The following is a 19177-nucleotide window of genomic DNA, read 5'->3' on the forward strand; positions in this document are numbered from 1 at the left end:
TGTTCATGAACTGTCTGGAATAATTACTGGAACAATGAGGCTTTACGTTGCAGAATTGTAATCACTGTTTTATTCACATAACATACCAGGATAGCATTTTTTGCTTTACAGTTATATACTGGGCACATAAGTAGATATTGTTTCATTGTACAATGCATTTACTCACAGCTATCATAACATACAGTTGTGTTATGTATTTGTGATCATCATACAGTTAAGTTATTGTTAGTCTTTTTACGTTACTTTAAATATGCAACTTTTCAATACTTAATACACATTTTTACATATTCATCTGATAGTAAAACAAGAATTTGGACGAGTATTTTATGCAATTTCATATCATATCTCAGTTGAGAACAAAAAAAAACTTTTACCGTTTTACCCACAATTAGACAGTTTAGCAATCTTTAGATTTTTTTTCCTTTTGACCATTTGATGTCAGCGATTTGTCTTGTTTTGTTTGTAATAAATATGAATTCTTTGAAAGATATCTGTCAGTTTGTCAGTATTCTGTAATTTATTTGTTTGACTACTGATTACTTGGGATTGTTCTGTTTATTGAACAGTAAATGAGGGAGATCATTCCAAAATGCAGAACACAACACGCTAAGTGGCAAGAAAAAAAATAACATAAATATTCAAAAGTACATTCATGCTCATACCCATTAGTACTCATATATGTCAGTATTTTACAGTTTTTATTTTTAGTTTAGTTCTTTAAACTGTGGATGTGCCATTTTGGAATGAAAAGTTTTTTTTTTTCCTCCTTGTTTCTTTTGTTTTATTTAGATTGGACAATGGTGCACAGCATAAGCATATGACAAACTGTGCCTAAAGTATGTGAATTTTTTGATCTTTGTCGCTTTTACTGGTTAGTTTTAATAAAGAAATAAAAACATTTGTCTTGACTTGATTTTCATTATCCTCACACTTGCGCCTTCATCTGGATATTGTTTGCTGCATGCAATAAACATATGTGTGTGTATGTTTTGGACACACTGCAAAGAGAGAGTGTTGATCATGAAGCTCAGCCCTGTTAACAGTACATGGCCTCAGCATGTACATCAACCACTGGACTTCGCTTATAAAAATGAACAGAAAACACCAAGAGGCAGATTTTCTTAGCACCGTGAGCAACCCCAAACTGAGAGAGACATCGAGACTGGTCAACACAGACAGACTAGACAATCCAGAGAAAAGTGACTGTCAGTTCTGCCAACAATAAGAATAGAGCAACACTTTGTGCAGCCTGTATAAAGACATGAGTCGTGTTCTTTACCAAAATGAAATGTAAATACCTAGAATTTGTGACTCTCATATCATCAAAAAATGTGATATTTATCCATGGAAAACACTAACATTGCTGTGGAAGCAGCAAAAATACTGAATGTTCCAGCTTGACCGAAAACACATTGGATAAAAGCATCTGCCAGATGAATAAATGTCAGTGTAAAATCAGCGGAACAACACATGAGATCCTTCAAAGGCTGACTCTTCTTTTTGATTTTTTATTTGTTCTCTTTTCTTCTACAGTTGTCCACATTAGCATAACATTGAACTATATCTCATCTAATTGTATCTATTATTTTAATGGGGTTTTTTTTAGTGATTTGTTTGCAACATTTTTTTTTCTTTTATTACAGTATATCAGGTAGTGGGCTGTAGTTATGTAGTCAGTGTTGGAATGTAACTAAGTATATTTAGTCAAGTACTGTACTTAAGTATAATTTTTAGGTACTTGTACTTTACTTAAGTCTACTCCACTACATTTCAGAGGGAAATTACACCATAGATTACAATTTTACATTATATAATATATGATAAGCTTATGAAATACAAAAAAAGTTAAACATTAAACCGGTTATTCCCAAATTTTTTTGGCTTGTAACCCCTGTGTGTAGTTAGGACTCCTTGTCATATTACAAATGTTTTAGTTGTTAGCAGCTCCAACAAATAAATAATTTTTCAGTGCCCAAAGTGGTAATACTTTCCAATATTTCACAAAAAAGCAAAGTTTGGAGAAAAGTCTGAAAAATGAGTGAAAATTTCTTTCCTGTACCCAGCTGATATCAGTCACAGCGGCCAAGTACTTAAACTTTTAATACTTTAAGTGAATTTAGTTGATGATATTTCTCTGCTTTTACTTAAGTAGGATCTCAAATGCAGAAATTTTACTTGTATTGGAGTAATTTTACATTGTGTTTTTGATACTTTTACTTAAGTAAAGGATCTGAGCACTTGTGCAGTGTATATTAACAGTATACAGTATATATAGTATATTAATGTGCAAATGGTTTGGTTTTTATGTTTTTGTACATTTTTACATTCTGTATATATGCTTATTATACATCATTTGTAAACCTTGTCCATGTTTTGTACTGTATGGTTATGCCGATAAAGCAAATTTGAATTTGAGAGAGTCTGACCTAAACGATATTTAGAATTAAGAGGGAAGGAATAGACATTAAATTCATGTGGATTCCTGCACATATACTGTAGGTGTGGACGGAAATGAGCCGGCAGATAAATATGCAAAAGGAGCAACAAGAAAAAGAGAAATAAGTATGGTAGTTAAATAATGCAAGGCTGGGGTTAAAAGTATGATCAAATCAGAAATGGAAAAGAAATGGAAAAAAGGGCTGATACTACTACAGCATTCAAAGAAAAGTAGGAGAAATGAGAGGAAGTAATAGAATAGAAAGGAGGAGGACATGATATCAAGAATGAGGTTTGGTCACCCCCGGTCTGAACAGTACGCTGAACATCATGAATAAACATGCTACTGGTGTGGGCTGTAGGTATTTTAGACTGTCCTAGATATCAGCAAGAGAGACAGATATTTAGAGACACAAAGGAATCACATGACACTTGGTTTGAAAGAAATGTTGCAGAGGATTTCAGGTGATCTGGGGCTATTTTCTTTCTTTCTGTTTTCAGAAAACACAGGACTTAGTAGGAGAATTTAATGTAGTATTACAGAAACCATCCTGACCCACACTTCAATCCACAAGGTGGGGATAATGAGCTTATAAGCAACAAAAAAACACCAACAGAAGAAGAAGAAGAGCGTCTGACCAATCACAGCTTGTAACGTCATCCTCATTCCATGGATGTAGTCCAGCTAGCTGCACAGTCTGTGTTAGCTAGCATATTTATATTTTAAGTCTTCTTATGAACACCAGCAGCAGATAAAAAGTAAGTGCCATAATTAACCTTTTATTTAATTTCCTACGAGGTAGTTTGGAAACGAAGAAGACAAGTTATCTCATCTGTATGACCTACACAGGTAGCAAGTAGCTACTATTAGCTTGGTAACTTAGCTCTGCTGCCTTTCTGCCGTTTGTGAGCCATTTAAGTGAACCTGCCTACATTCATTATGGGATATGAGGTACCCGAGCTTCTGGAGATATATTTGGACTGACGTGTTTAATGTTTCCTGACCTAACTTAGCCATGTTAGCAACTGACCAGCTCCGTCAGCGACTGTCTCACTCACAGACATAGTACAAGTCACGGAAAGGTGTGATTTGTGCTTCATTAGAAGTGTTTTCAAACACTTACAGTAGGAAACGATTCACCAAAGAGGACCGATTTTTTTGGTTTGGATAATGTGTGTTCGTTAAGCTTCTCCCCCTCCAATAAAACAGAAATACTATACAGTGCAGTGCAATAACAGTGCTGCTCCAGCTGTGATTATACAGCTGTTGATGCATTTGTGTGGACGCCCTGTGGATTTTAGCCTCCATAACTTACATTGAAAGCACATTTGAAGGGGATATTCTAATGGTCAGTATGAACCATAGACCAAACAACAAATCAATTAATCAAGAAATTAACTGACAGATTAATTGATAATGAAAATAATCATTAGTTGCTAGTATAGTTCCAAGAAAATCATCATTTTTGAAGGTTCAGTTATGATAGAGGTGCCAGCATCTCACAAAAATTAAACACCTCCCACTGAGATCTAGTTTTTTGACTCTTATTTTAATCATATTTGACATGTTTTGCTTTCAGATATTCACCATGGCTTCTCGAGCAGGACCGAGAGCAACAGGCACGGATGGCAGTGACTTTCAGCACCGAGAGCGGGTTGCCTCTCACTACCAGATGAGGTTGGTTTCTAATCTTCTTTAATCTTTTTAATCACCCTCTAAACAAAAACTATAATTAAACTATAATTTGATTCAGTAATAAGTAGGTAATAATTTGTGATGTTTGAGAGTTGAAGCCACACTGCTGCATTTAGTATTTTGAGCAGATCAGAGCAGTTAAAACAGCAGAATTTTTAAATGTATTGACATGTTGAATTAATCATTAATCCTGTCTCATTGTGCACAGCGTTGCCTTGAAGTCTGAAATCCGTAAACTCAACATCGTCCATCTGCTGATCTGGGTGCTGATGGCAACTCAGGTAATGGCAAACTTTTACAAACTGGCACAAACCTTAAAAAAAAATCAGTTTTTATTGACTTACAGTTGTCAGAGTTGAGCTAGTTGTAATAGTCTGTGTTGTCTATCATTTCTCAGGTGATAGTGACCCAGTTGAGCCTCGTGTCCCACAAGGTAGTAGCCACCCCGTACCAGTGGGAGTACCCCTACCTCCTGAGCATAATTCCCACCGTCTTCAGCTTCTTGGCCTTGCCTCGCAACAACATCAGCTACCTGGTCATCTCCATGATCAGCGCCGGGCTTTTCTCCGTGGCTCCACTGATTTACGGCTGCATGGAGATGTTCCCCGTGGCTCAGCAGCTCATTCGGCACGGCAAAGCCTACCGCTTTATCTTCGGCTTCTCGGCCGTATCCGTCATGTACCTGGTGATCGTCATCTCTGTGCAGGTGCACGGCTGGCAGATCTACTACAGCAAGAAGCTGCTGGACCAGTGGTTCACCAGTACTCAGGACAAGAAGAAGAAATGAGTTCACCCCATAGCATGCTTATCTATAAGATCTTCTGTGTGGATCTTACAGCTGAGGTATGTTAGTGGGAAACTGAACTGTTCGAGGGGAGAAAGAAGATTTAATTAATTCCAGGTGAACTGAGCCAGACAAGACTGATGAGAAAATATTGCTGTCCATCATCTTTTTCTATATTTATATTTGACAATAAAATTGTTCAAATGTTTGGGAATCAGTCCCTGGACTACTTGCGACTGCTGCCATCACTCTGTGCGTGAATCCTTCTGGCATTTCATCATTCCAAATATACTGTAAACTGCTTCCATCTGTCTGTCTGTACCCCATGATTACAGGTACTAACAGTGTAAACAGACCAGGGGTAATTGGAAGAAGACTGTACTAACGTGTAAGTTCATGTTTTGGAAATAAATTTTAAGAATAAATTTGAATATTTGACTTGATTGTTAATTTGTCATGAATATTGTTGGCCACTGCAACAAAAACATCAGCTGCTATTTAGCATTTTATTATGTCCGTGCCAGATCTCAGAGGAGGGTTTCACTTCTAAACCACTCAATTTAATCATTTTTCTCTTTGCTTCTCAGTAAATTCAAACTTTATGTAGAGAGCAGGTGGTTTTCTGTATTACTTGTGACACTATTAGCCTCCGAACGTTCTCATTCTGTAGAATATGGCAAACAATGGGCTGTAAGATGTGACATGTATGAGAAAGGGAGAACATTTTATTTATCTGATACACGACTTTCTCTAGCTCACTCGACCATCGCTGCTAGCTTTGGCCAAGCCAGGGAGGGTGGGGGCCAACTTTGAATGCTGCATCTTGACAGTCTTCACACATTGAACATACTGTACATCTGTCTCCTCTGCACCAGCTCCTTTGCCATCTGTGAACAAGTATTTTCCAGACGCCTCAGTTCTTTCATGACAGCAGTGCGACACAAGATGGCTGCATGAAGTGCCAGTTACTTTGTTTGTTTTATGTGGGTTCAAGCACTATTCCCCTCCAATTTATATTTTGTTTTTCAGATCATATTCATGTACATACGAGAAAAGGATGCCATAATTAAGGTCTAATACTGTGTTAACATCATAATTCTATGCCTACTTGATGGATTAATTTCTGTTCTTTGAAAGATGCCAGCATTTGAAAACCCAACAAATATGTCACTGGTGGCCCACTAGTTCATAAAATAGTGATACTTCAAAAATTATGTCATGTTTTTGAGGTTGTGGGTTGAAGCCTGTATTTGTCGGTAAATTTTGAAAGTGAGCCACAGCACTGACGATTGAGAAGCTCTGACAAAAGCTTGTGGTTGGAACAAAACTCAGTGTAGTTCTATGTGTTTAACCTCTGCACTACAGTTTTCTTGAGTCTGTCACTGCAGAAGATTGAAAACCTCTGATGACTCGTGGAAACCATCTGCTCGATTCCCTCTCCTCCATGAGTAACTTAGGCAAACTCTAATGCTTCCCACATGGGTGGGTTAGGGGGGTTTCTTTAACCTTTAGGCCATTTCAACCACCCACCACTACAAAACTAGATATTGTTTTCACCACGCAGGCAGTACAATACAATACAATTCTTGAAATGGGTTATTTTTGACCCTGTGAAACTCAGTGTGATGCTAAATCAATGACTACATTTCAATTAAAGTGACTTTCATGAGTGAAAGCCACTAAATTCCTTAAGCCTTTAAAATATGCTACTCAAAGGTTTTAAAGATGCTTGGAGATTTTTCAAAGCCAGTATTTTGAGGTGTGAGTGTCTGGTCCTGTAGCTCAGTCTGTTTGGCAGCTGTTTAAAGGTTTTGAAGTTGTGGGTTCAATCCTGCATCAGTCATACTTCTTAAAAGTCAGACACGAGATATGATTGAAAACATTTAATGACACTTTGATACCATCTGACCCAGTGCTGCACTATGTTAGACAGTTTGTTAGTCAATTGTGAATGTGAGCCACATCACTGATGATTGAAAAGCTTTTTTTTGTATAAAACTGTAGTTATCTTCTGTATTCAAGGTTTAGGGTTGTCGGTTCAATCCTGAGACATTTTAAAATCAGACACACTGCTGGAGATTGAAAACCTTGGAAGAAGACTGGTGGATTCCATCTCATCTTGTGGCTCACTGTGTCAGGCATCTACATTGAAGTTTTAAGGTTGTAGGTTCGATCCTGACTCAGTGAATTTTGAGGGTGATGACTGAGTGGAAAGGTTTAAAAGCGCTCAGAGAAGAGCTGTGAGTGCAAAGGAGACCTGGTGGAGTGACGGCCTTTCTGACTTTGTTGAAGTTGTGGGTTCAACCCTGAGCCAATCAGCCATGTCAAGCTTTAGCTCACTGTGTTTGACAGCAACATTGAAGTTTTAAAGTTGTGGGTTCAATCCTGACTTGATCAATCACTTTTTAAAGTTTGCAGCTGTATTTAAGATTGAAAACCCTTGGTAAAGGATTGACCCTTGAGTCTCACTGTGTTAAATTATGCGACTTAAAGGTTTTAAGGTTCAAGACAGAGCTGCCTGGAGATTTTTTAAAGCCAATATCATGAGTCATGGTTGTCCTGGTCCAGTAGCTCAACCTGTTGGCAACTGGTGGAAGGTTTTGAATTTGTGGGTTCAATCCTCAGTCTGTTATCTAGCTTTTTCAAGTCAGCCACACAGCTAAAGGTTGAACAGCTCTCATGAAAACACTTCAACCATCTGTTTCTTTAACTCAAGGTTTTAGGCAATTTCTTTGAAGTTTAAAGGTTATGGGTTCAATCCTGACACTGGCAGGTAAGTTTTTAAAAGTCAGACACACTACTGGAGATTGAAAACCTCTGATGAAGTGGTGAATACTCTCTGAACCTGTGGCTCACTGTGTTAGGCAGCTTCCATTGAAGTTTTAAGGTAATGGGTTCGAATCTCGGGTTGGTCAGTGACTTTTGAACGTGGCTTGGTGTGTTAGACAGCAAGTTCATGTTCATGTTTTAAGGGTCTAGGGTTTGATCCCGCATCAGTCTGTGACTTTTGAACGAAATCACTAAGAGGTGAGGTTGAAAACCAATGACTAAAGCCTCAGTAGCAGTCAGACTCTGTGGCTCAGTGTATTAGACAGCAGGTTTGTGTTTTAGGGTCGTGGGTTCGATCCCGGGTCAGTCTGTGACTTTTGAATGACATCACTCAGAGGAGAGGTTGAAAAGCGTTCAGAAAAGAGGCCTGAGTGCGAAGGGGACCTGGTGGAGTGACGGCTTCGTCAACACAGATCTCAAATACGTCTGCGGATGTGAGGTGGCTGGTTCGATCCCTCTCCTTCACCAGTAACTGGAGCAAAAAAACTGTGTCCCACATGGGTGGGTAAGGGGGGGGGCCTTGTCCTCCCCCGATGTTTCGCAGGTATGTAAGCAGGGGATTATGAAAGAGGAAGTCCCGTCCAGCTGAAGTTTTACTGATGCATGAAAGTGCGAACAACTTTTTAAAAATGTTGGAAGTCTCTTGCCATTGCATGTTTGTTGCTTATTATGTTCTCTCATTATTAATACACAAAACCACCGCCTACCTATCGGGGTAAAATGCAAAATTCTCAAATGACACTCTGCGTCTACATACTGGTGTAGACTGCTGTGATACTTATATATGTACTCTTATACTTTATATGCACTCTTATACTTAGATATATGTACTCTGTATTTGGTTGGAGCCAATATCAATACTTTGTAAACCAACATTACAGACAGAACAACCAAGAAGTTCTTTATCCCTCAGTGGGGATTGAACCAACAACCACATGTTCAGGTGCATATCACCTGTCACTTATCCTATTGAGCTATCCTTCTGGTTGACAAGGTTAATGTTTATCTCATACACATCTTGTTCTTGCACCCCTGAAGTTACACTGAACATTTCATGAAAATAAGTTTTTTTGTAACCAGGGGCTGTACAGCTTGTGTGTATTCACACACATCACTTGCTTTGTTAGGATTAGTTGGGGATTGAACCAGTGACCTTAACACCATCAGCCCTCTTACATAACCACTCAGCCAGTGAAGTTACCCAGCCATCACTCCTGGAAAATGCTACCTCAATTAATCCAAAATGCATCTTGCCAAAGAAAGTATGATTAAGAAACGGTTCTCCTGAAGCACAAGTTGAAATCCATTTTCCATTTTTTTTATCAGAGCTGTTCCACCTTCAGCAGTGTGCAATGTTTTGTCAGAACATTTCTGTCTTTAATCAAGATACTGGTTTTAAAAAGTTAACAAATGGAAACACTGAATGTTGTTAGTCTTCAGTGGTGTATCTTGTGTCTGACTGATTGAGGTTTGAACCCACAACTTTAAAGACTTTAAACAGCTGCCAAACAGGCTGAGCTACTGGACCAGAACAGTCATACCTCAAGATACTGGCTTTAAAAAATCTCCAAGCAGCTCTGGCTTGAACTTTAAAACCTTTAAGTAGCATATTTTAAAACAGTTAGGCTCAAGGGTCAAACCTTTTACCAAGGGTTTTCAATTTTAAATACAGCTGCTAACTTTAAAAAGTGATTAATCAAGTCAGGATTGAACCCACATAATTTAAACTTCAATGTTGCTGTCAAACACAGTGAGCTAATGCTTGACATGGCTGATTGGCTCAGGGTTGAACCCACAACTTCAACAAAGTCAGGAAGTCACCACAAGGTGGGTAACACCCCACACCATGAAAAACTGCTTCAGTGCAGACCACTGGCTGAACCACCAAGACCAGTTTGTCCGTAACACCGGGCAGCCTGGTTGTGAGGTGGCTTGTTTCAGTGCATGTGTTGTTGGTCATCAGACTGGTGACACTGGGAGCTGCAGTGCAGACGAGGTTACTAAAGCAGTGAAACTCCCCCTGTAAATGGGGATCCAAAGAAAATGTCTGTTAATGAAATGTTAAGTGTAACATCAAGGGTACATACGCACTCCTTGAAGATTGAATATCAACCTTTTGTGCTCCTGAATGTCACTCATACTCAGACAAATACCAAAGTCACTTTAATCAAAATGTTTTCAATTATTTAGCATTACACTGACAGCTTTGCAGGGTCAAAAATATCCCATTTCAAGCATTGTATATTCTGTAGTGGTAGGTGGTTGAAATGGCCAAAAGGTTAAAGAGAAGGGCAGCTCACTGAAACAAACCATCTCACTGCCCAGCTGTACGGTGTTACGGACAAACTGGTCCTGGTGGTTCAGCCAGTGGTCTGCACTGAAGCAGTTTTACATTGTGTGGGGTGTTACCCACCCTTGTGGTAGCTTTCTGACTCTGTTGAAGTTGTGGGTTCAACCCTGAGCCAATTAACAGGACAAAACTTTAGCTCTTCCTTCCTACAGCTATGCAAAAGTGAAGCCAGAACATCTTTTTTTCCGGGAGCTGACATCTTGCTTGTGTGACGTCATTTGGAGCCAGAGTCTGCGTAGTAGAGCCATGGATGTATAATAAGAGCTCATATAATACATCCATGAGTCGGGCGGCTCACTTTTGGGGACCTATCATGACGTCCATCTTTATATACAGTCTATAGATACAGTCCTTCAACGTTAACAAGAATGAGAAAGACTGTGTGTTATATAATGCCGTGTACAGCTGAGACATGGAGAGGAGCGCACACTTACAGCTGTTACAGATTCATTTAGTCTTACAGTAAAATGTGTTTTATCTAGATAAGCTACAGGCTGACTATTAACCCTCCCCTTTCCACGGCGTAAAAGACCCGTACAACACGCCGCTTTTACAGCGTAAAAGCCCGTACAACCCGTCGCTTTTAACGGCGTAAAAAGCCCATACAACAACTTTTTTTACGACATTAAAAGCCTGTACAACTCGCCGCTTTTCACGTTGTTTTGCTAAATGATAATAAGTTTCTGTTACCAATCAGTAAAGAGTAAAGCCAGACTAAAGCAATGCATTGATGAAAGATGCCTGCCATATGTGTAAGGTATTATACATAAGGTATTCAGACCAGATTGTCACAGGGGTGTGGCCTCACTGAAACAAACCACCTCACAGCCAGGCTGCCCGGTGTTACGGACAAACTGGTCCTGGTGGTTCAGCCAGTGGTCTGCACTGAAGCAGTTTTACATGGTGTGGGGTGTTACCCACCCTTGTGGTGGCTTTCTGACTTTGTTGAAGTTGTGGGTTCAACCCTGAGCCAATCAGCCATGTCAAGCTTTAGCTCACTGTGTTTGACAGCAACATTGAAGTTTTAAAGTTGTGGGTTCAATTCTGACTTGATCAATCACTTTTTTAAGTTAGTAGTTGTATTTAAGATTGAAAACCCTTGGTAAAGGATTGACCCTTGAGTCTCACTGTGTTAAATTATGCTACTTAAAGGTTTTAAGGGTTAAGCCAGAGCTGCTTGGAGATTTTTTAAAGCCAATATCATGAGTGATGGTTGTCCTGGTCCAGTAGCTCAGTCTGTTTGGCAGCTGTTTAAAGTTTTTGACGTGGGTTCAATCCTGGAACAGCCAGTCTTCTTCAGAACACAAGATAAACCACTGCACTGAGGACTGAACATGTTTAATGACAACACCCTGACACCATCTGAGCCAGTTGTGCACTGTGTTAATCATTAAAGCTTTGAGATTGTGAGTTCAATCCTGGCTTGTTTAGCTGCCTAGATGAAGATTGAAAACCTTTGCTGAAACGCTTTAGCTACAACTTTGCTTTGTGGCTCAATGTGTTAGATGGCTGTATTCAAGCTTTAAGATTGTGTGTTCAATTCAGAGGAGGTTTTTTTTTTTTTTTTAAAGCGAATAATGTGCATAAAGATTTAAATGCTCTGTCAAAATACCTTTTTAGGGACCTGATCCGGTAGCGTGAACTGTTTGGTAACTTTTTGACTTTGTTGAAGCTATGGGTTCAGTCCAGCCAGACCACTGAGGACTGAAAACACCAAATGGAAACTCTGTGACAGGGTATAGCTTTAGCTCACTGTGTTTGACAGCAGCATTGAAGTTTAAACTTTGTGGGTTCAATCCTGACTTGATCAGTCACTTTTTAAAATTAGCAGCTGTATTTAAGATTGAAAACTCTTGGTTAAGTATTGACCCTTGAGTCTCTATGTGTTAAATTATGCTACTTAAAGGTTTTAAGGTTCAAGCCAGAGCTGCTCAGAGATTTTTTAAAGCCAATATCTTGAGCTATGGCTGTGTTGGTCCAGTAGCTCAGTCTGTTTGGCAGCTGTTTTAAGTCTTTGAAGTTGTGGGTTCAATCCTCAATCAGTCAGATACAAGATACACCACCGCAGACTGGAAACATTTAATGACTTCTACTTGTTTCCATTTGGTAACTTTTTAAAACCAGTGTCTTGATTAAAGACAAATGCTCTGACAAAACATTCTTTCAGCAGCACAGTCCAGTAGCTCAGCCTGTCACTGAGCTTTTTCCAAGTCAGCCACACTTCTGTAGCTCCAATGAAAAGTGCTATCCATCATCTGGTTAGATGGCTCCTTTGAAGTTTAAGGGTTGTGGGTTCAATCCCAGCACTTTCTGTGAGTTTTTTAAAAGTCAGACACACTCTTGAAGATTGAAAATCTCCAAAACTATGATTATCAAACACAAACCTATGATTAACAAAGTGAGCCACAAGGGTCAAACTTTACCAAGGGTTTTACATCTTACATACAGCTGCTAACTTTAAAAATTCATTGTTCAAGTCAGGATTGCGTACCTTGATTGGCTAAGTGGTTACAGAAGAGGGCTGGGAATCGTAAGGTTGTTGGTTCAATCCCCAACTCAGCCTGATGGACCTTCACAATTTACAAGATACACAATTTTCATGAAATGTTCAGTGTATCATGAGGGGGTGCAAGGACAAAATATGTAAGAGATAAACACCTTTGTGCATAACCAGAAGGATAGCTCAATAGGATGAGTGACATGTGATAATTATTCAAACACATGATTGTTGGTTCGATCCCCGCTGAGGGATAAAGATCTTCTTAGTTGCTCTGTCTGTAATGTTGGTTTACAAAGTATTGATATTGGCTCCAACCAAATACAGAGTACATATATCTAAGTATAAGAGTGAATATAAAGTATAAGAGTATATATATAAGTATCACAGCAGTCTACAACAATATGTAGACACTGAGAGTCATTTGAGAATTTTGCATTTTATCCCGATAGGAAGGCGGTGGTTTTGTGTATTAATAATGAGAGAACATAACAAGAAACAAACATGCAATGGCAAGAGACTTCCAACATTTTTAAAAAGTTGTTCGCACTTTCATGCATCAGTAAAACTTCAGCTGGACGGGACTTCCTGTTTCATAACCCCCTGCATACAGACCTGCGGAACATCGGGGGAGGACAAGGCCCCCCCCCTTACCCACCCATGTGGGACACAGTTTTTTTGCTCCAGTTACTGGTGAAGGAGAGGGATCGAACCAGCCACCTCACGTCCGCAGACGTATTTGAGATCTGTGTTGACGAAGCCGTCACTCCACCAGGTCCCCTTCGCACTCAGGCCTCTTTTCTGAACGCTTTTCAACCTCTCCTCTGAGTGATGTCATTCAAAAGTCACAGACTGACCCGGGATCGAACCCACGACCCTAAAACACAAACCTGCTGTCTAATACACTGAGCCACAGAGTCTGACTGTTACTGAGGCTTTAGTCATTGGTTTTCAACCTCACCTCTTAGTGATTTCGTTCAAAAGTCACAGACTGATGCGGGATCAAACCCTAGACCCTTAAAACATGAACATGAACTTGCTGTCTAACACACCAAGCCACGTTCAAAAGTCACTGACCAACCCGAGATTCGAACCCATTACCTTAAAACTTCAATGGAAGCTGCCTAACACAATGAGCCACAGGTTCAGAGAGTACTCACCACTTCATCAGAGGTTTTCAATCTCCAGTAGTGTGTCTGACTTTTAAAAACTTACCTGCCAGTGTCAGGATTGAACCCATAACCTTTAAACTTCAAAGAAATTGCCTAAAACCTTGAGCTAAAGAACTAGATGGTTGAAGTGTTTTCATGAGAGCTGTTCAACCTTTAGCAGTGTGGCTGACTTGAAAAAGCTAGATAACAGAGTGAGGATTGAACCCACAAATTCAAAACCTTCAACCAGCTGCCAACAGGTTGAGCTACTGGACCAGGACAACCATGGCTCATGATATTGGCTTTAAAAAATCTCCAAGCAGCTCTGTCTTGAACCTTAAAACCTTTAAGTCGCATAATTTAACACAGTGAGACTCAAGGGTCAATCCTTTACCGAGGGTTTACAATTTTAAATACAGCTGCTAACTTTAAAAAGTGATTGATCAAGTCAGGATTGAACCCACAACTTTAAAACTTCAATGTTGCTGTCAAACACAGTGAGCTAAAGCTTGACATGGCTTATTGGCTCAGGTTGAACCCACAACTTCAACAAAGTCAGAAAGTAACCACAAGGTGGGCAACACCCCACACCACGTAAATATACATATATACAATATACATGTATATATACATGTATCTAAGTGTAAGAGTGCATATAAAGTATAAGAGTACATATATAAGTATCACAGCAGTCTACAACAGTATGTAGACACTGAGTGTCATTTGAGAATTTTGCATTTTATCCCGATACGCAGGCCGTGGCTTTGTGTATTAGTAATGAGAGAACATAATAAGAAACAAACATGCGATGGTAAGAGACTACCAACATTTTTAAGAAGTTGTTCGCACTTTCATTCGTCAGTAAAACTTCAGCTATGCAGGACTTTTTGCTGCATAACCCCCTGCATACAGACTGGGGGAGGAGGACAAGCCCCCCCCCCCCCTCATTCTTGATCATGATCATGATCTTATATTACATAATAAACAGGTGCATCATACTCCTAATTAAAAGGTTATTTGTCAGTTTGGCAAAGCTAAAGCTAAAGCTCTCGGTGATATTTATGTACTTTATTTTACACAACCGTAAAAATAATTCACAAATCAATCAGAACTATTGTGCATGCATCATGTGCTTCATTAACAATTACATTTTTGGAAGCAGAAGTGCTGAAGAGATAGAAATTTAGAACAAGACCAATGGCTATGTCTTTGAGCTTTATCATGAAGGCCATTAATATCTATGTTATGTCATTAGTATCTTTGTTACATAAACAAATTAAGACATAAAGGAGATAAACACAAAATTAGCATCTTGTATCAAGCATTGGTTCCTTTTCATTTTGAACATCAGTCTTATCACCATCACACTCTCTGGCACCATCTGCTGGTTTTGGTGCTCCCTGGGATTTCACCTTGAACACGTCCCATCTCTCAGGGAGGATCCCTTTGTTAAACAGGAGTAAAGCCAAATAAGAAAACATCAAAATGGAGACCAGAGAAGACAGCATGCAAATGGTCTTAAAAGGCCAGTGCTGAATATAGACACCGTCCTCCAAAGTGCACCCCGGGAAATGCAGAATGACGGGAAGACTGAAAACCGGTTCTCCACACAACACTCTCATCACAAAAGCAACAATATAGCCTGTAATAGCCCCATAACCATTGGAGACCCTGACGAAGAGGATGCAGATCAGTTGGGGGAGCATTATGGTATAAGTCAAGTCTGCGCTCAGGATCCAAAATGCCATGATGCTGTTGTCCAGGTAGGTGAGGGAGGTCCCAACAACCCCTACAACCACCACGGAGAGGCGAATGACCCACTGCAACTCTCTTTCTGATGCCTTGAGAAAAGAGTAAATTTCATTACCATACAACCAGAATTAGTTGGCTGAATTAAACATCAATAACCTTAGCAAAAGAACTAATTTTGGGGGCTATATAATGACTAAAACATGCATATTTGCTTTCTTGCCAAGAGTTACAAGAGAAGATTGATACCACTTGACTATTTGTGCGGTAAATACTCGGCTAAAGACAGCAGATTAGCTTAGCTCAGCATAAAGACAGTAAACTAAAGGAAACAGCTAGCCTGTTTCTGTCTGAAGGTAACCAAATCCACCTAACAACAAGCCAAGCTTCAGTTTTACAGGGGTTATGTGTCAGACTATTTCTTGAGTGGAGCAGTACTTCCTCAAGTCTTTCTTTCATGGTTGCTTGCTTGGCAACTTCATGACACTCCATGAAGTTCCTGCTCCCAGCCGAGAAACTGTGAAAGCTCCTGTGAAATTGCAACTTCTTGTTTCTACATTTATGTTTTTGCACTGATTAAATAAAAAGATATAAGATGTTAATTAGCAAGCTGGTAGGCAGAGCCAAGCCAGCTGTTTTCCCCCGTTCTCAGTCTTCATGCTAAACTAAGCTAAACTAAGCTAATCGGCTGCTGGCTGTGTCTAACTCTTGACAAGAAGGCAAATTAGCAAAGTATGGAACTAGTGCTTTAAGGAGGTCATAGACCTAGCTAACTGCTGTCTTTGTGTAAGTGTTAGTTCACTATTGTCAATTCAGAGGTATTTTTGCTGCCTTTTCTTTTCACCTGATGTCTGATGATCTTGTAGATGTTGGTGGTAAAGATGGAGGTTGCTGCCAACAGGCAAGAGTCAGTAGACGACATTGCTGCACCAGCAATAGCTCCCATGCCAACGACAAAAATGGCAGTTGGGGTAAGATGCAGAAGGGTGATGGGCAATACCATCGCTACCTCCCCTCGCTCAAATGGAGAAGGAGATCCATATGAGGTCAAATTCCAATCTGAAACGTAGAGGAAACTGCTGTAGATGTTTTTCAAGTGGTTTAAGTTGTTTGGCTCACCCCAATCTCACCCCCTAACCCCCCAACCTGTAAAGTATACCTGTTGAAGCTGCAATGGCGCCAATCAACACTGGTGGAATTCCAAGAACAATGACAACACCTGCTGCAATGAAACAGATCATTCTGGCTGTTGATGTGGAGCTTGAGGAAAGTGTCCTTTGATGGAAATCCTGAAATGCCAAATTTCCGACACTCTGGGAAAACAAAGCCGACAAGATTATATCAGATTGTCCTGGACTGCAAACAAAGAAAGAACAATCAATTGATTTCCAAATATTACTGACTTTCCATTACCTTCCTATCACAAAGGAAATGATGAATTTTATATGATTTTCCCTTATTTCATCTTACCATTGAGAGGAAATTATCAATCCATCTCCACACTTCATTAGATTCAAGCCGGCCGAGCCAGGGGGCTTGATATGTGTGGTTGAATGCTGTTTTAGTGATGTCAGTAAAAACGCTACTCGCCAGAACAAAAGGGGCACAGAGCCACTGCAAACAGAGAAGATTATAGAGCCATTATACAGTCAAATTTTAAAGGAAGAGTCCTGAAATAAATCATCCAGAATACAATGTGTGCTTGTGACAGAAGGTTTCCAGGGGATACATTTGGTATGTTGGAAAAGCTTGTTTCATTGTATAAAACTCACCAGACTACAAAACACTAGAGACAGCTGGACGACATCAGTGAAAGCAACTGAATAGAGACCTCCAAGAACAGTGTAGATTATGGCAACTGACGCAGAGATCCAGATGCAAAGACTTAAGGGCAGATCCGAAAAGATGCTAACGGTCACCCCTGTTGGAAGTATACACATGTACACTGAATGAAGTTTATCATTATTAACATTTATTTAACAGCTCTGGAGAAAAATGTGACAGTGTTCATGTTTTTGTCTTTACCCAAGGACGTCAGTGTGACAGGGACCCACATAATTTCACTTATAAATGGAACAATGGCAAGAAGCCCAGACAGTGATTTTCCGTACTTTCTCTGAAAGGGATCCATCATAGTGATGTAATTTTTGTCCCGCATTGGCTTTGCAAAGAACAGCCCGCCTATAAAAGAGAGAGAAAGGATTACTAGTGTATGGTCTTGTACTTTGTTTTGAGGTTTCAGAAGCAGAATATCTTCATTTTTATGTGTTCCAGCTATTTTGCATCTCATGTTTCGTTTTGTTTCTCTGTATTTTCATTTGTTATACATGTATACATATTGCACAAAGTTTGGTGACTAATTGTTGATAAGAAAGGTCAAGGTTAAGTCATTTGGGACATACTACTGTGATAAAGGGCTTTAAAAAGTTCTTTTTGACATAATACACCTTATTTTGAGAAAGAAAAAAAAAACTTTCTTATGCTCTTCCTATGCTTTTTTATATGTGAATACCATTTTTGAAAGAAGATCTTACCAATTATAAAGGAAACTGACATCTGCAGAGGAATAAGAGCCCAGATTAGTCCCTTGGTGGGGTCATAAACCAACTCTGCAACACCAATGATAAAGGCACCTCCGACCCAAGTGGCTGAAGCAAGAAATAAACATATAGTATTCACATGAATGGACATTTTGTGTGATTTGATGTCTTTTTTTCCCCTGATAGAAAACATCTTTGGGTTAAGAATGAATATTAATATAATGTAGAAACAAACAATTATTTTTTCCAAAGCCAGGAATTACAAAACTCAAAACTTCAACATGCTGTGGTGAAAAAAACCCACATCAGCCTACAGTTTAAATTTGTTGAAACAGCTGTGATGTCAGAAATTATTTTTAAAAATACTAATGAAATGATTGTTTAATAGTTAAACTTGTGTATTTACCAGTTAACTGAAATATCTTTATATAATAAAAATCCAAGATATCAGTCAATGAAAAACACAAGATTGAAATAAACAAAACCAAAACTCACCTGTCATCGTGAAGACTCCCACTAACAAGCCGACCCCGCGGTTAGCCAAAAAAGACACTTCTATCTGTCCACCGTGTGTGTTTTTCTCCATCTTCTTAGATTTTACAGATGCCCAGATCCCAATTGCCAACACCAGCAAGTAGAAGATGACCATTGTGATCAGACCTGGAATATGGAGAGTCATTGTTGATTAAAAACTACAAAATGTGACTACACTTTATTTTTCCAGTTACATATAAAGTTATGTCTTTATTTTAAGCGTCTTTGAATGAGCCTGCATGTTTTGTGTCTGGGCATACAGCAGGATGACAGATTGGCACCGCCTAGATAAACCAAATATCAAATGTTTCCCAGCAGAGGTTGACACAGCATGCCTTTGATGCCTTTGGCCCACTTTTTCTCAGTTCCTCAATCATCCAAGATTTTAATCACAACCTCTGGACAAAAGGCTACTACTATGAGGTCTTATAAGTAATAAAAAAGAAACAAGCATTGATGTTTTTTATATTTATTGAATAAATTCCAAAGCTTCCAGCTAGAGAGATAAATGAGTACTTCCTGATGATGATAAATTCAAGTAACCAGATGCAGTTTATCAAGACATACTGAGCTTAAAAACAAGGAATAAGAGAATAAATGCAGTCAAACAT

The 19177-nt window shown here is 39.3% G+C and overlaps 2 protein-coding genes across 2 annotated transcripts; one reads left to right on the forward strand and one right to left on the reverse strand.

Annotated features, from left to right (window-relative positions):
• Positions 1–3064: 3064 nt before the first annotated feature.
• jagn1b (jagunal homolog 1b) lies at positions 3065–5354 on the forward strand. Its single transcript, XM_044344932.1, has 4 exons — positions 3065–3195; positions 4017–4114; positions 4341–4413; positions 4530–5354. The coding sequence occupies exons 2-4, from the start codon at positions 4026–4028 to the stop codon at positions 4917–4919; spliced, it is 552 nt and encodes a 183-aa protein (XP_044200867.1). The 5' UTR covers positions 3065–3195; positions 4017–4025; the 3' UTR covers positions 4920–5354.
• A 9441-nt stretch (positions 5355–14795) lies between these two features.
• LOC122976503 (high-affinity choline transporter 1-like) lies at positions 14796–18857 on the reverse strand. Its single transcript, XM_044345014.1, has 8 exons — positions 18528–18857; positions 18027–18140; positions 17518–17673; positions 17265–17413; positions 16963–17106; positions 16652–16805; positions 16337–16551; positions 14796–15584 (listed from the first exon to the last, which is right to left on the reverse strand). The coding sequence occupies exons 1-8, from the start codon at positions 18709–18711 to the stop codon at positions 15048–15050; spliced, it is 1653 nt and encodes a 550-aa protein (XP_044200949.1). The 5' UTR covers positions 18712–18857; the 3' UTR covers positions 14796–15047.
• Positions 18858–19177: the final 320 nt, after the last annotated feature.

Source organism: Thunnus albacares, chromosome 24 (genome assembly GCF_914725855.1).
Source record: "Thunnus albacares chromosome 24, fThuAlb1.1, whole genome shotgun sequence".
NCBI classification, from domain to species: domain Eukaryota; kingdom Metazoa; phylum Chordata; class Actinopteri; order Scombriformes; family Scombridae; genus Thunnus; species Thunnus albacares.

Excerpts from the sequence above, each read along its gene's own strand:
- jagn1b (XM_044344932.1), top strand. The coding sequence starts at position 4,026 with ATGGCTTCTCGAGCAGGACCGAGAGCAACAGGCACGGATGGCAGTGAC. Across the intron at positions 4,115-4,340 it reads GCCTCTCACTACCAGATGAG|CGTTGCCTTGAAGTCTGAAA; the intron begins GTTGGTTTCTAA and ends CATTGTGCACAG. Across the intron at positions 4,414-4,529 it reads GGGTGCTGATGGCAACTCAG|GTGATAGTGACCCAGTTGAG; the intron begins GTAATGGCAAAC and ends ATCATTTCTCAG.
- LOC122976503 (XM_044345014.1), bottom strand. The coding sequence starts at position 18,711 with ATGACTCTCCATATTCCAGGTCTGATCACAATGGTCATCTTCTACTTG. Across the intron at positions 18,141-18,527 it reads GGGAGTCTTCACGATGACAG|CCACTTGGGTCGGAGGTGCC; the intron begins GTGAGTTTTGGT and ends TTCTTGCTTCAG. Across the intron at positions 17,414-17,517 it reads TGTCACACTGACGTCCTTGG|GGGTGACCGTTAGCATCTTT; the intron begins GTAAAGACAAAA and ends TACTTCCAACAG.